Source organism: Trifolium pratense, linkage group LG2 (genome assembly GCF_020283565.1).
Source record: "Trifolium pratense cultivar HEN17-A07 linkage group LG2, ARS_RC_1.1, whole genome shotgun sequence".
Lineage (NCBI taxonomy): Eukaryota > Viridiplantae > Streptophyta > Magnoliopsida > Fabales > Fabaceae > Trifolium > Trifolium pratense.
The window spans coordinates 6639826-6654446 of NC_060060.1; the positions used below are offsets into that span (position 1 = coordinate 6639826).

At 33.7% G+C, this 14621-nt stretch overlaps 2 protein-coding genes across 2 annotated transcripts; both read right to left on the minus strand.

Moving 5' to 3' along the window:
* Positions 1-2104: 2104 nt before the first annotated feature.
* On the minus strand, positions 2105-3898 carry LOC123904061 (alkane hydroxylase MAH1-like). Its single transcript, XM_045953756.1, has 2 exons — positions 3884-3898; positions 2105-3798 (listed from the first exon to the last, which is right to left on the minus strand). Exons 1-2 carry the CDS (start codon positions 3896-3898, stop codon positions 2203-2205), a joined length of 1611 nt encoding a protein of 536 aa, XP_045809712.1. The 3' UTR covers positions 2105-2202.
* Positions 3899-11893: 7995 nt separating this feature from the next.
* LOC123904062 (alkane hydroxylase MAH1-like) lies at positions 11894-13447 on the minus strand (the record flags this gene model as incomplete). Its single annotated transcript, XM_045953757.1, has 1 exon — positions 11894-13447. A coding segment is annotated over one exon (1554 nt), but the record flags the coding sequence as incomplete, so codon positions are not given.
* Between the last annotated feature and the right edge of the window lie 1174 nt (positions 13448-14621).

Below are 14621 nucleotides of genomic sequence, written 5' to 3' on the forward strand. Positions count from 1 at the left end.
TTTAACACTTTAAAATCATAAATTTCAAAAATCTAAAATATAAATTAATAATAAGTTATTTTATTAATTAATATTTTCATTATTTGGAAAATGCTTAGTGTCACTCTTTATAAATTTATTTCAAAGCTCATATTTATTCTAAGTGAAATTTCAGTTTTTCTCAATAATAATATGACACCCAGTACGTTTATATGACCATATATAAATCCAACACTTGTGTGTTGGAACTTAAATTCTAATTGGAAGGAAGCTTGGGCTGTTAATGTTGAAGATAATAAGGTATAGAGAATATGTTGAATTTAACTCAATTCTATAAAATCGGTTTATCCTCACTTATAAACATATATTTAAGTCACCTCGCAACCAATGTGAGATTTATTAACATAGTGCTTGTATAATCTTAGTGAAGCTGAAAGAGGTCTCTTTTGTGAAGTGGACTCCACCAAGAAGTTTGGTGAGGTTGAACACGGATAGAGCGTCTAAGGACGGGATGAGAGCGGGATGTGGTCAGAGATGGAGCCATGAATTAGACATAGGGGGATCAAATTTAAAAGTTTAATTTTGTAAAGAAAAAACTAAGTTTTCAAAACATAACATATATAATCAAGTACGAGATAAATATAAAGTTAATACTATCATTCTGTAATTTATGGGCCACTTTTTTTAAGTCGAATTTTTTGGTCACTCTATTTTCACTTTTATTGTAATTTTGGTTTCAATTCATGCGTTTTGTCATAAAAATGCGACTTTTTGAATAAAATAAAGTGAATTCATGTCTTAAAAAAGTTATATTTTGCCATTAAATTTAATATTTGAGCAATATAAATCACCTTTTTTGGTACAAAAAAATACCATTTTTAGGAGGAAAATATTTATTGAGATAAAATTTACAAAGTATAAATAGAGCTTAAACTGTTAAATTATAGAATGAGATAACATTTTCGTGAGTTTAATAAAATTGGAGAATAAAAAATGAAATTATACTAATTAATAATATAATAACTAGTATAAAAAAATATTAAAAAATAGGCTAAATTGCAGTTTTGGCCCCCCACGTTTCATAATTGTGCGATTTTGGCCCCCCACGTTTCAAATGTGCGATTTTGGCCCCCCACATTTCATAATTGTGCGATTTTGGCCCCCCACATTTCAAATGTGCGATTTTGGCCCCCCACGTTTGCCCCCTTTTGCATTTCTTGGTCCCCGTTGACTATTTTGACCAAAAAATTGATGACATGGAATATTTATTACACGTGTCTTAATTGTATTGGCCAACCAAAATTTATTATTATTTTTTTTTTAAAAAAAAAGGATAGGTCACGTGAAACCAATATAGCATAATCAATTCTTGAAACCTATCCTTTTTTTAAAAAAAATAATAATAATAAATTTTGGTTGGCCAATACAATTAAGACACGTGTAAAAAATATTCCATGTCATCAATTTTTTGGTCAAAATAGTTAACGTGGGGGGCCAAAATCGCACAATTATGAAACGTGGGGGGCCAAAATCGCACATTTGAAACGTGGGGGGCCAAAATCGCACAATTATGAAACGTGGGGGGCCAAAATCGCACATTTGAAATGTGGGGGGCCAAAATCGCACAATTATGAAATGTGGGGGGCCAAAACTGCAATTTAGCCTAAAAAATATTAGAGGGACCGTTACCTCTGCTAGTTCTCCTACTAGCTCCGTCTCTGGATGTGATGGTTTTATTAGAGGTAGTGACTGGTTAGGTGGTTTTGTGAAAGGCATTAGAGGGGTGCTGGAAGGTTTATGTTATGCTAGGCGGTTGAGTTTTAACAAGGTAGAACTTATGTTGATTCTAAGGTTGTTATTAATATTTGTGATATTAAATGGTCATTGTACAATCATTCTAATATGCATTTTGAACTCCATATCCCTAAAAGGTACAAATCAAACTCTTATTAATAAGTCGATATACCTTATGAACTATGAACTAATCCATACAGTAAATAAGTTACACAAACAATTAAATGATAATGCTTAGTACACTTTATTTATATAAATATATGCTAATAATTTTGGAAAGATATATTTCATACTACTTTTCACTTTGCATATAGCTAAAGTAGTACTGTTATTCAGTTATTTGGTGAAATCAAACAAGATGCCATATTTTTCACATATGTCCCATTACATGAGAAATATTAGAAATTGCTACCTACTAGTTCCATCAAATTAAATTCCCCTTTTGGTTATCTTAACCTTAAGACCATGTTTCATGAGAAGTACAATTGAAAGGTTTGGAGTGACTTGATTAACATCCACAACATGAACACCATAGTTCCACAAAACAGAAGCAGCTATCATCTTAACTTGAATGAAAGCCAAATCTCTTCCCAAACAAGTCCTAGGTCCAGCATTAAAACTAAAAAATTTGTAAGACGGCGCATAAACAATACCTCCTCTCTCAGAAATCCACCTCTCTGGCTTGAACTCTGAGTAATCTTCTCCCCAAATATCTTTATCCCTTCCCATTGCATACAAAGAAAACAATATCATTGCATTTGGATAAACACGATGACCACTTGGAAGTATATCGGGTGTAACGGCTTCCTTTCTCTCGAAAGGTATAGGTGGAAAAAGCCTTAATGCCTCACAAATAGCACCATGAAGATAAACAAGCTTTTTCACCTCATCAATACTTAAAATCCAAGGCTTCTCTTTGTGTCCAAAATTTTCTTTAATCTCTTCAAGAATCTTGGATTCCACTAAAGGGTGTGTTGCGACGAGATAAAATAACCATGAAAGCGCCGAAGTTATAGTATCTCTACCAGCTACAAAGAGATTGAATGCAGCATCTCTTAGAAACTTGTCTCCACTTGATTCACTATCCTTATTCTTTTTTTCTTCTCTAATCAACGCCGTTAGCAAATCAACATGATGATTTTCATCACTTTCAGCATTGATTTCATTTTTGTTACAATTTTTCACAAGCTCTTCACGCTTTGAAGCTATACATGAAAATAGGAATTGATCAAATATTTTGCATGCCTCGGTCATTTTTTTCTCTTCCCCGATATGAAGCCAGCTTTGCAACTTCCAAACACAAACTGGCACGGTGTGTCTATAGAAGATGGATTCTTCAGCTTGGTTGAAAGCCTTCTCAGCCGCAACTTCGGGAAAATCAATGGAAAGACAATTAGGATCATGTCCAAGGACTATCAAACAAATGTTATCAAATGTGAAGCGGTTGAAGACATCTTGTAAATCAACCACTGACCCTTTTTGTTGTTGAACATGATTCAATAAAGGAATCAATGATTTCTCAACTTTGTTGTGAATGATTTTCTCTTGAAAAGCTTCAAAGCTTCTTTGTTTGAAAAGAAATTGGAGAAGCGTCCTATTGTATTTCCATTTATGTGAATCAGTAGTGAAAATTCCTTCGCCAAAAGGTTGAAACATTTCACGAAACAAATCACCTTTGACAAAGTTGTCAAAACTCTTGCTCATTATATAGTGAACATTGATTGGATCAGAAGTCATTACACCCTCCATGTTGGTAAACCATGGTCCTATGAACTCAACTGTGCCACCTTTTGATTTCAAAAAATGAGCTGAATATTCATGTATGTCTGATATGTTCCAAAGGATTTGTGGTAACATACCAATAAAAGGCCAATTTGTGAAGGCAGGGGTTTTCATGGATTTTGTTTTGTGAAAAGCATATAGGAGGATGAGTACTGTGACAACCACAGCTATAGATATTGTTAGGATGACCATTTTTAATGTGAAAAATTTCAATGTCAATATGAATGAAATTGAGTGATATTGCTATGCCAAACTCCCAATCTGTCCTTTATATAATGGAAGTCAAATGCTACAATTTGATGATGAAACAAATTATGAATGTGGTAACAAATGATGATATCATGGTGTGCATAGTAGTCTAACAAGATTCAATAAGGAAGTTTTTATTTTATTTTAAATAAATTTATATTATTTTTAAAATGTGATTAATAGTTTACTATCTTTAAAGATTAACTTCTGTCAAAAAAAATCTTTAATAATTAATATTAATTATATTTGAAAATCAAATTTCAATAATCTAATATTATAATGTTATAATATATATACCTATTATATATCAATAAATATATTAACCTTAATTAAAAGTGACAACAATTAAGCCACAATGGTGAGGGATTTGGGTAGTACGTTATAGGTAATGGGTTCGATTCCCAGCTCATTGTAAACAAAAAAAAAAAGTGACAACAATTTCTAAATTTCAACTGAACAAATAAAACAACTTTATAAATTTATAACTTATTTTGAATAATAAGAGGGTATATTAATTTATAAGATAAGATCGTAATTAATTGAATTATAATATTGAAATTTGTTTTATTTTAATGATTATGGAAATTTGTTTACATTGAATAAATGATAAAAGAAATTAATATGAAAGAGTAAAGATTAATTTAAAAAAGTATATAACCTTCAATAAGTTTCTTAATTCATATGTTAGACACAGAATATGAGATAAATGGAGCAAGTATTGTTGAAATATTGGATCAATAAGTTCATAAAATATTCCAGAGTTAAATATATTTTCTGTACTATAAAATTATGACTTTTAAAATTTAGTCCTTATTCTTTATAAATTTTTACAAAAAATATTAGTACTTTTAGTATTTATATTTACTCTCTATAAAACTATGCATGTGATCCAATAATAAATAAGTTATTTATTAAATTTCTTAATTTATATGTTAGAATTGTACCAAAAGCCTCTTTAACTAAATAAACTAGACTACTCTAAATGGTAGGAAGGGCACAGACAGAGGATATATTGATCAAAAACTTCAAACAGACAACTCTAAGAAGAGGTATATAGTAGCAGCTACTAGACATTGTAAAACCGCATGGACGACGTTTTCAAAAGAGAACAATGAAACAATAAACACTAGGACAAAGTAAGAAAATCAGCAAGAAGAAATTAAGTTGAAAGAACAACACAAAATAACATGAAGAAAAAATCTCAAATCAAAGTCAAACAGTTTTCGTATAAGCTATTTTCATAAGCTATCCTTTGCGAGTTTATGGAAATAAAGTGAAAACAGCTTTAAGGACATGTCATAAGTTGTTTCTATAAACTCATCCAAATAGTTTCACAAGTATGTATGTCAATAGATAAGTTCAAATTCAAATAAGTCAATCCAAACAGACTAAAAGTGTAAGAATGCATGTCTGTCATGCATCTTGGAATTGCTTTTCGTCTTCTCAATCTATTAAGTTGATTACATGCATATTGTGCTTCTCACAAAACTAAGATTTTGAATGTGTGTAGGAACCATGTAAGAATGTACACAAACATGCTATTACTACTAATATAGTTTCTTCTTCAAATTCAATGTCATTCGAGATTCGAAGCCTCGTGACACATTCCAAAATATCCTCAATTTTGAGAAGACTTGCCCCAATAGCTGCCAGCCAACAACATAACAGAACATAGAGAGGATCTCCTGCCTACACACAACAAACTAAGGATATCTCAAGATGGCTTTGTGCCTCAAACAAGCACTTACATTAAACTAGTAGAGTCTCTATGTAGATTCAATTATGTGGAAGAAGCATTGGTTTTGAAATCTGAGATGACAAAAAAGAATATGAAACTCAATCTCACTGCCTATAAAGCTATCATAAGCTGCTTGTGTAGAGTAAAAAGGACTTTAGAAGCTGAAAGCTTGTTGGAGGAAATGGTTAGTTTAGGTATTCTACCTGATTTAGAAATAAAGAGGGCATTGATAAATGGTTATTGTGAAGAAAATGATGTTGGTGAAGCTGTGTCATTATTGAAATTCTTTGCCAAGGAGTTTCAAGATTACGATACAGAAAGCTACAATTCAATTGTTAAAGTCTTTTGTGAGGTTGGTAATGTGGCTGAGTTGATGAAGCTTCAAGATAAGCTTGTCAAAATAGGGTTTGTTCCAAATGGTTTGACATGCAAGTATGTGATCCAAGGGTTGCAGAAAGATATGGAACTCTATGATGATATATTGGACCGCAGCATGCTTGAAGCCTAAGTTGTCCTAAACTAGGATCGTGTCCAACAGCTCACCTTACTTTCGGAAGATGGCCTACCTGACGGTATGATAAGTATGTAAGCACTTGGAGAACTCTCACTTAAAAGATAGCTGTTAAGGGATCAGAAGATTTAAGCCGCAAAATACTCTACCGAGCATTCCATAACGCAGAGATACACAAACTAACTTTAAGGGTATTTTCGTTAATTTGGGTGTAATCGGGTTTTTTTTGAGGTGTGATTAGAAAAAATCTTAACTTAGTCTCTTTATTTTTCTTGACTATTAAAGTGACTTAGTTTTTTTAATAAAAAAAAAAATAGTCTAGTGTTCCGTGAGTTTAATTGGTAGATGCATTGTATTTTATATGTAGAATTCAACTTATTCACATTAAAGATGCAATTTTGTGTTACTAGACTACTTATACAAGTGTTTATACTTTATATTATATCAAGAGATAAACCCAAATTAGCTCTCCCAAAAACTTCCCTAATGAACATTCTCATTTAATATTTGTTAATAAAAATGATTCTAGAGGTAGATTATTGCATTTCAGCTTTTCAATTTGACATGAAAAGACCCTCTAACAAAGTAGGTTCAAGGACTGCAATGAAAACTTAGGACTGGCTACCTCGCTAGCCTTGCAGACTTTTCATTAAAGGTTAGGCTAACTGATGGTCAACTTATGACAATGAAAATACTCATTGATACATCTTATGCTATCCCAACTTCCTTTGATAGTCAAGCCTCAAATTTGCTTCTGTTAAATTGTAGAGCCCACAGTTATGCATAAGCAGAAGGACAAATATCAAAGCTTAACAGTTATGCATAAGCTATAAGCCTATAAATGTGGGCTCTAGAATTTAACAGAAGCAAATATGAGGCTTGACTATCAAGAGCAAAAGCTAAAACACGAGGCTTAACCGCTCAAGGATAAAAATCACAATAATAGTAAGTAATGAAATATAATCCTAAGAGATAATCGCTTGTTCAAAAAAATAAAAAAATCGTAAGAGATAATCAAAGATACACTATGATTAGAGATTATCCATAGGAGACACACTCCTAACCATAGTTTTTGAAATTTGGAGTCACAAAACCACAACCAACCGAAAACCCTAAATTGAAAACAAACTCATTTCTGAGACCACTTTGGAGGAGGATGCATCATTCTTCTTAGTTGGAGGAGTAGGATGGTCATCATCCTTAGTTTTTTTTTTTCATTTTCATTTTTGATACCTGGTCATCAGCGGCGTCATTATTAGATGGGGGAGGAAGACGAACAGTTGAGGGTTGAGGCTGACGCACTTTCAATGATGTTTGAAATAATCTCAGCACGAATATCATTCTTAATGCATCCTATAATATAACCGGCAAGTGGAAGCCAAATAAATTCTGCTGCATTTAAGCTAAAGGGACAATCAAAGTATGCCGCCAACAATATTGCTGATGGATTATTTCGCAAGTGAACGAATTACCACGTAGTAATAAAAATATCGATCCACAGGGATTGTGTGATTAAACTAGTCGAATAGTGCTCATAGACATTATGCAAGAAATACACATAAATTGGGGGTATGTTGAGTTATGAATTGCTAGAAAACGTGCTTTGATATAATGGAAAAGCGAGGTAGAATCATCGGAATCGCCTAGTCTATAGCTAAACAACATGCAATCTACTATATCATAGGAATCTACTCAAGTGTTAACAACTAGATCGACAAATTAGTGAATCGCAATCTCTTGTCAAAATCCACTCTATTCGTTGTCGATACTCCCCCGATCTCTCGGGCGGAAGCTACCTACAACGAATGATATTAACGCGCGTCAATCGTTCGCTACACTCTATGCCTCAATCTCTCGACCGGAGACACTCGAGCGCTTAATGCAATTCAGTTCAGAAATTAAATCAATACTCTCGCACGTGACTTAACTCGAAATCATTACAACACTAATGAAGGATTATAAAGCATTAAACATCGAATTGCATTAAATCAACACTATACAGAGTAGTTTCTTACACATATAGCAGATTACATGAAGTCTATCTACATCGTAGGCTATCCTAGATCCTACCTCTGAAGAACTTAGCTCCTCATCTCCCTTTGTCCGCGTCCGAGCTTCAATGTCATGGCTTGTGAATCCATGCTATCGATGTGCTTGGAGCTTCCTTCGGAGTCTTGAATCCCAATCTTGAAGTTCAAAACCCAGAATGTAGATCAAATTTGCAGAATTTTCCAACCCGAAAACAGAATTATGCAGAAACTATATATACAGAAGGCAACCACGCCGCGCGCCAGATCTATCACGCCGCGCGTGGTTGCAAATCCATCAACTACGCCGCGCGTGGTAACAGAATCACGCGGCGCGTGATCAAGTCAGAGAGCAATCTTCATCTTCAACAAAGCTTCACGCCGCGCGTGGTAAGGCATCACGCCGCGCGTGATCAGAGTAAAAATCTTGGCTCCCTGTGAGCTCCATCACACGGCGCGTGATGGGCTACGCCCCCAGCGTAGTGAAAATCCTCCATTTCCTGCAATTTTTCCTGTTTTCTTGCAAATCAAGTAATCAAGCTTATGGTTAGATTTCTCTTATATTTATTGCTAAAAACCTACTAAAATGCATCTAATGTTGCTAAAATAGGCATGGATTAGAGAGTGTGACGATTCGTCATCAATTGCCATTAGGCTATTTGCAATGACGGTATAGGTGTAAGCCACGGCCGACTTTTCATCTGGCTGTGGCATCGTCCCTCCAATCAAAGAGAAGCTGAAGAGAAACTGTTAGAACAATAGCTAAAGACAAAGAAATCAAATAAATTGATGCTACAATTATTAAGATGATAGGCATGCCATTAAGAGGATGATTTGTACCATAATGCTTATTCATTTGTATTTACTAGTCTTAATTATCAAATATGTAGTCATCATATCAAGCTACTGTAAAGCCATAATGCTTGCTCATTTGTTGTATATATGTATATGATTCACATCAAATAATACACACATAAATACAATACTTTATATGGTATCAGTTTTGCCTAAAGCCTAATAGCCCTATTACGATCCAATTTTTTCCACCATGGCAGCCACTACAAACCCATCAAAACAAACTCTTCTTCTTCATGCTTCCATTACCATTAAGCTGTCCCGAACCAGCCATCGTGCTTGGAAACGTCAAGCCACCTCTCTACTCTCAGGCATCAATGTCATTGGTCACATTGATGGAACTACACCATCTCAAACTCCCACCATTCTCACTGCTGCTGGTGTATCAAACCCAAATCCATAATATACAAATTGGTTCCAAATTGACCAACTCATCATCAACCTTCTTCTCTCTTCTATGTCTGAAATAGATTGTCTATCTTTTGCCTCTTATGACACTGCTAGAACGTTGTGGATTGCCATTGAAGCCCAATATGCAAACACCTCTCGATCACACGTCATGTCTATCAAAAATCAAATTCAACGTTGCACCAAAGGCGAAAAATCCATCACTGACTATCTCTTTTATGTCAAAAGCCTGGCTGATGAACTAACCGTCATTGATAGAAAAATCTCTGATGATGATCTTACCCTCTATGTCCTCAATGGCCTTGGCTCCGAATATCGTGATATTGCTGCATCCATTCGTACTCGTGAGCAACCCTTCTCCTTTGAAGAACTTCATAGTCACTTGCTTGCTCATGATGAATACATTCATCGTGAATCTCAAGTTGAAATTCAAGTTCCAACTGCAAACCTAGCCCATAAAAACTCCAAACATGATGGTCTTCTACCAACACCATCATCTGGTCGTGGTTACTCATCCTTCACTCCACGTGGCTCACACTCTGGTCGAGGCTACGGTCGAGGCTACGATCGAGGCAAATCCAAAGGCTCTAATTTTCGTGGCAATAAACCTCTTTCGCGTTGCCAATTTTGCTCAACCATAGGGCATATTGCTCTCTATTGTCCGCAGATTCCTAAACCAAGCAACCCTCCAATGGCTCACTATACTTATGCCAACCCCAACAACTCCAACTGGGTGTTTGATACTGGAGCCAGTCACCATGTTGCAAACAATCTCAACAATATGCATATTCACTCTGAATATGATGGCCCTGAAGAAGTTCAGATTGGTGATGGTACAGGTTTAAAAATCTCTCATATTGGCTCAACCACACTTCCTACACCAAACACAACCTTTAATCTCAAAAATATTCTTTGTGTTCCTAATGCAAAACATAACCTTATTTCTATTTCTAAATTTTGTAAGTCTAACAATGTTTATGTTGAATTTCATTCTTCTTTTTTCTGTGTGAAGGATCAGGTGACGGGGGCGGTTTTGATGCGCGGTCCAAGTAATGGTGATCTATACACATATAGCCCAACCTTCAATTATCCCATGGCATTATCCACAACCACATCCACCGTTGATCTTTGGCATGCAAGATTTGGCCATCCATCTCCAAAAATTCTTACACAAATGATGTCTTTGTGTGGTCTATCTAAGAATCTTATTAATAAAGCTATTAATTGTAATTCTTGTTCTATCAATAAAAGTCACAAACTTCCATTTTCTATATCCTCTATACAAACTACTTCTCCTCTTGAACTTATTTTTTCTGATGTTTGGGGACCATCTCCTATATTGTCAATAAATGGTTACAAATATTATCTTGTGTTTGTCGATCACTTCACTCGCTACACATGGATTTATCCATTAAAAAGCAAAATAGATGTAGCTGTCATATTTCCTCAATTTCACTCTAAAATTGAAAAAATTTTCTCTCGCAAAGTCAAGTCCATATATACTGTCAGAGATGGAGCCATGAATTAGACATAGGGGGATCAAATTTAAAAGTTTAATTTTGTAAAGAAAAAACTAAGTTTTCAAAACATAACATATATAATCAATTACAAGATAAATATAAAGTTAATACTATGATTCTGTAATTTATGGGCCACTTTTTTTAAGTCGAATTTTTTGGTCACTCTATTTTCACTTTTATTGTAATTTTGGTTTCAATTCATGCGTTTTGTCATAAAAATGCGACTTTTTGTATAAAATAAAGTGAATTCATGTCTTAAAAAAGTTATATTTTGCCATTAAATTTAATATTTGAGCAATATAAATCACCTTTTTTGGTACAAAAAAATACCATTTTTAGGAGGAAAATATTTATTGAGATAAAATTTACAAAGTATAAATAGAGCTTAAACAGTTAAATTATAGAATGAGATAACATTTTCGTGAGTTTAATAAAATTGGAGAATAAAAAATGAAATTAAACTAATTAATAATATAATAACTAGTATAAAAAAAATATTAAAAAATATTAGAGGGACCGTTACCTCTGCTAGTTCTCCTACTAGCTCCGTCTCTGGATGTGATAGTTTTATTAGAGGTAGTGACTGGTTAGGTGGTTTTGTGAAAGGCATTAGAGGGGTGCTGGAAGGTTTATGTTATGCTAGGCGGTTGAGTTTTAACAAGGTAGAACTTATGTTGATTCTAAGGTTGTTATTAATATTTGTGATATTAAATGGTCATTGTACAATCATTCTAATATGCATTTTGAACTCCATCCCTAAAAGGTACAAATCAAACTCTTATTAATAAGTTGATATACCTTATCAACTATGAACTAAACAATTTAATGATCATGCTTAGTACACTTTATTTATATAAATATGCTAATAATTTTGGAAAGATATATTTCATACAACTTTTCACTTTGCATATAGCTAAAGTAGTACTGTTATTCAGTTATTTGGTGAAATCAAACAAGATGCCATATTTTTCACATATGTCCCATTACATGAGAAATATTAGAAATTGCTACCTATACTAGTTCCATCAAATTAAATTTCCCTTTTGGTTATCTTAACCTTGAGACCATGTTTCATGAGAAGTACAATTGAAAGGTTTGGAGTGACTTGATTAACATCCACAACATGAACACCATAGTTCCACAAAACAGAAGCAGCTATCATCTTAACTTGAATGAAAGCCAAATCTCTTCCCAAACAAGTCCTAGGTCCAGCATTAAAACTAAAAAATTTGTAAGACGGCGCATAAACAATACCTCCTCTCTCAGAAATCCACCTCTCTGGCTTGAACTCTGAGTAATCTTCTCCCCAAATATCTTTATCCCTTCCCATTGCATACAAAGAAAACAATATCATTGCATTTGGATAAACACGATGACCACTTGGAAGTATATCGGGTGTAACGGCTTCCTTTCTCTCGAAAGGTATAGGTGGAAAAAGCCTTAATGCCTCACAAATAGCTCCATGAAGATAAACAAGCTTTTTCACCTCATCAATACTTAAAATCCAAGGCTTCTCTTTGTGTCCAAAATTTTCTTTTATCTCTTCAAGAATCTTGGATTCCACTAAAGGGTGTGTTGCGACGAGATAAAATAACCATGAAAGCGCCGAAGTTATAGTATCTCTACCAGCTACAAAGAGATTGAATGCAGCATCTCTTAGAAACTTGTCTCCACTTGATTCACTATCCTTATTCTTTTTTTCTTCTCTAATCAACGCCGTTAGCAAATCAACATGATGATTTTCATCACTTTCAGCATTGATTTCATTTTTGTCACAATTTTTCACAAGCTCTTCACGCTTTGAAGCTATACATGAAAATAGGAATTGATCAAATATTTTGCATGCCTCGGTCATGTTTTTCTCTTCCCCGATATGAAGCCAGCTTTGCAACTTCCAAACACAAACTGGCACAGTGTGTCTATAGAAGATGGATTCTTCAGCTTGGTTGAAAGCCTTCTCAGCCGCAACTTCAGGAAAATCAATGGAAAGACAATTAGGATCATGTCCAAGGACTATCAAACAAATGTTATCAAATGTGAAGCGGTTGAAGACATCTTGTAAATCGACCAACGACCCTTTTTGTTGTTGAACATGATTCAATAAAGGAATCAATGATTTCTCAACTTTGTTGTGAATGATTTTCTCTTGAAAAGCTTCAAAGCTTCTTTGTTTGAAAAGAAATTGGAGAAGCGTCCTATTGTATTTCCATTTATGTGAATCAGTAGTGAAAATTCCTTCGCCAAAAGGTTGAAACATTTCACGAAACAAATCACCTTTGACAAAGTTGTCAAAACTCTTGCTCATTATATAGTGAACATTGATTGGATCAGAAGTCATTACACCCTCCATGTTGGTAAACCATGGTCCTATGAACTCAACTGTGCCACCTTTTGATTTCAAAAAATGAGCTGAATATTCATGTATGTCTGATATGTTCCAAAGGATTTGTGGTAACATACCAATAAAAGGCCAATTTGTGAAGGCAGGGGTTTTCATGGATTTTGTTTTGTGAAAAGCATATAGGAGGATGAGTACTGTGACAACCACAGCTATAGATATTGTTAGGATGACCATTTTTAATAAGAGGGTATATTAATTTATAAGATAAGATCATAATTAATTGAATTATAATATTGAAATTTTTTTTTAATGATTATGGAAATTTGTTTACATTGAATAAATGATAAAAAAAATTAATATGAAAGAGTAAAAGTTAATTTAAAAAAGTATAACCTTCAATAAATTTCATACTATATGCTAGACACAGAATATGAGATAAATGTAGTAAGTATTGTTGAAATATTGGATCGATAAGTTCATAAAAATAAAAATAAAAATTGTAATATGGGACAAATGGAGTAAGTATTTTTTTAAAAAAATAAAAATAAAATTGGCATAGATGCTCTTTATTAAGATAAATGAAGTAGGAATGTCATGTGGTGGACTTCTTAGAAATTTTGATGCTAATTTTACAGGTGCTTTTGCTAATTTTATAGTTGAATTAAATGGAGCTATGTTTACCATTGAGTTAACTCGTCGGAATGGTTGGTTTAATCTTTAGTTGGAGATTGACTCAATGTTTTAGCTTTCAAATATTCTAAAGTTGTTCCTTGATAGTAAAGAAATAATAGATGGGACAATTGTAAGTAACTGTTCTACTCCATGAACTTTTTTATCTCTCATATTTATAGCAAAGACAACTCTTGTGCAAAGTGCAAACACTCTTGCTAATATTGGTTTGGTTTATCCCTACTCATGCTTTGGTGAACTGATATTCCTCCTCAGATTAGATCGGATTTTGGTAGCAACAAACTTGGTTTACCTTTCTTTAAATTTGACCAAGAGTTCGCCATATTATATTATAACGTACCAATTATGTCTACTAGTACCAAAAGCTTACACTTGTACCAAAAGCCTCTTTTACTAAATAAACTAAACTACTCTAAATGGTAGGAAGGGCTCAGACAGAGGATATAAACACTAGGAGGACAAAGTAAGAAAATCAGCAAGAAGAAATTAAGTTGACAGAATAACAAAATAACATGAAGAAAAAATCTCAAATCAAAGTCAAACAGTTTTCATATAAGCTATCGTTTGCGAGTTTATAAAGTGAAAACAGCTTAAGGACATATCATAAGTTGTTTCTATAAACTCATATAGTTTCACAAGTGTGTATGTCAACTCAATAGATAAGTTCAAATTCAAATAAGTCAATCCAACCAGACTAAACGTACCGCCGAACCGAAATAACGTACCA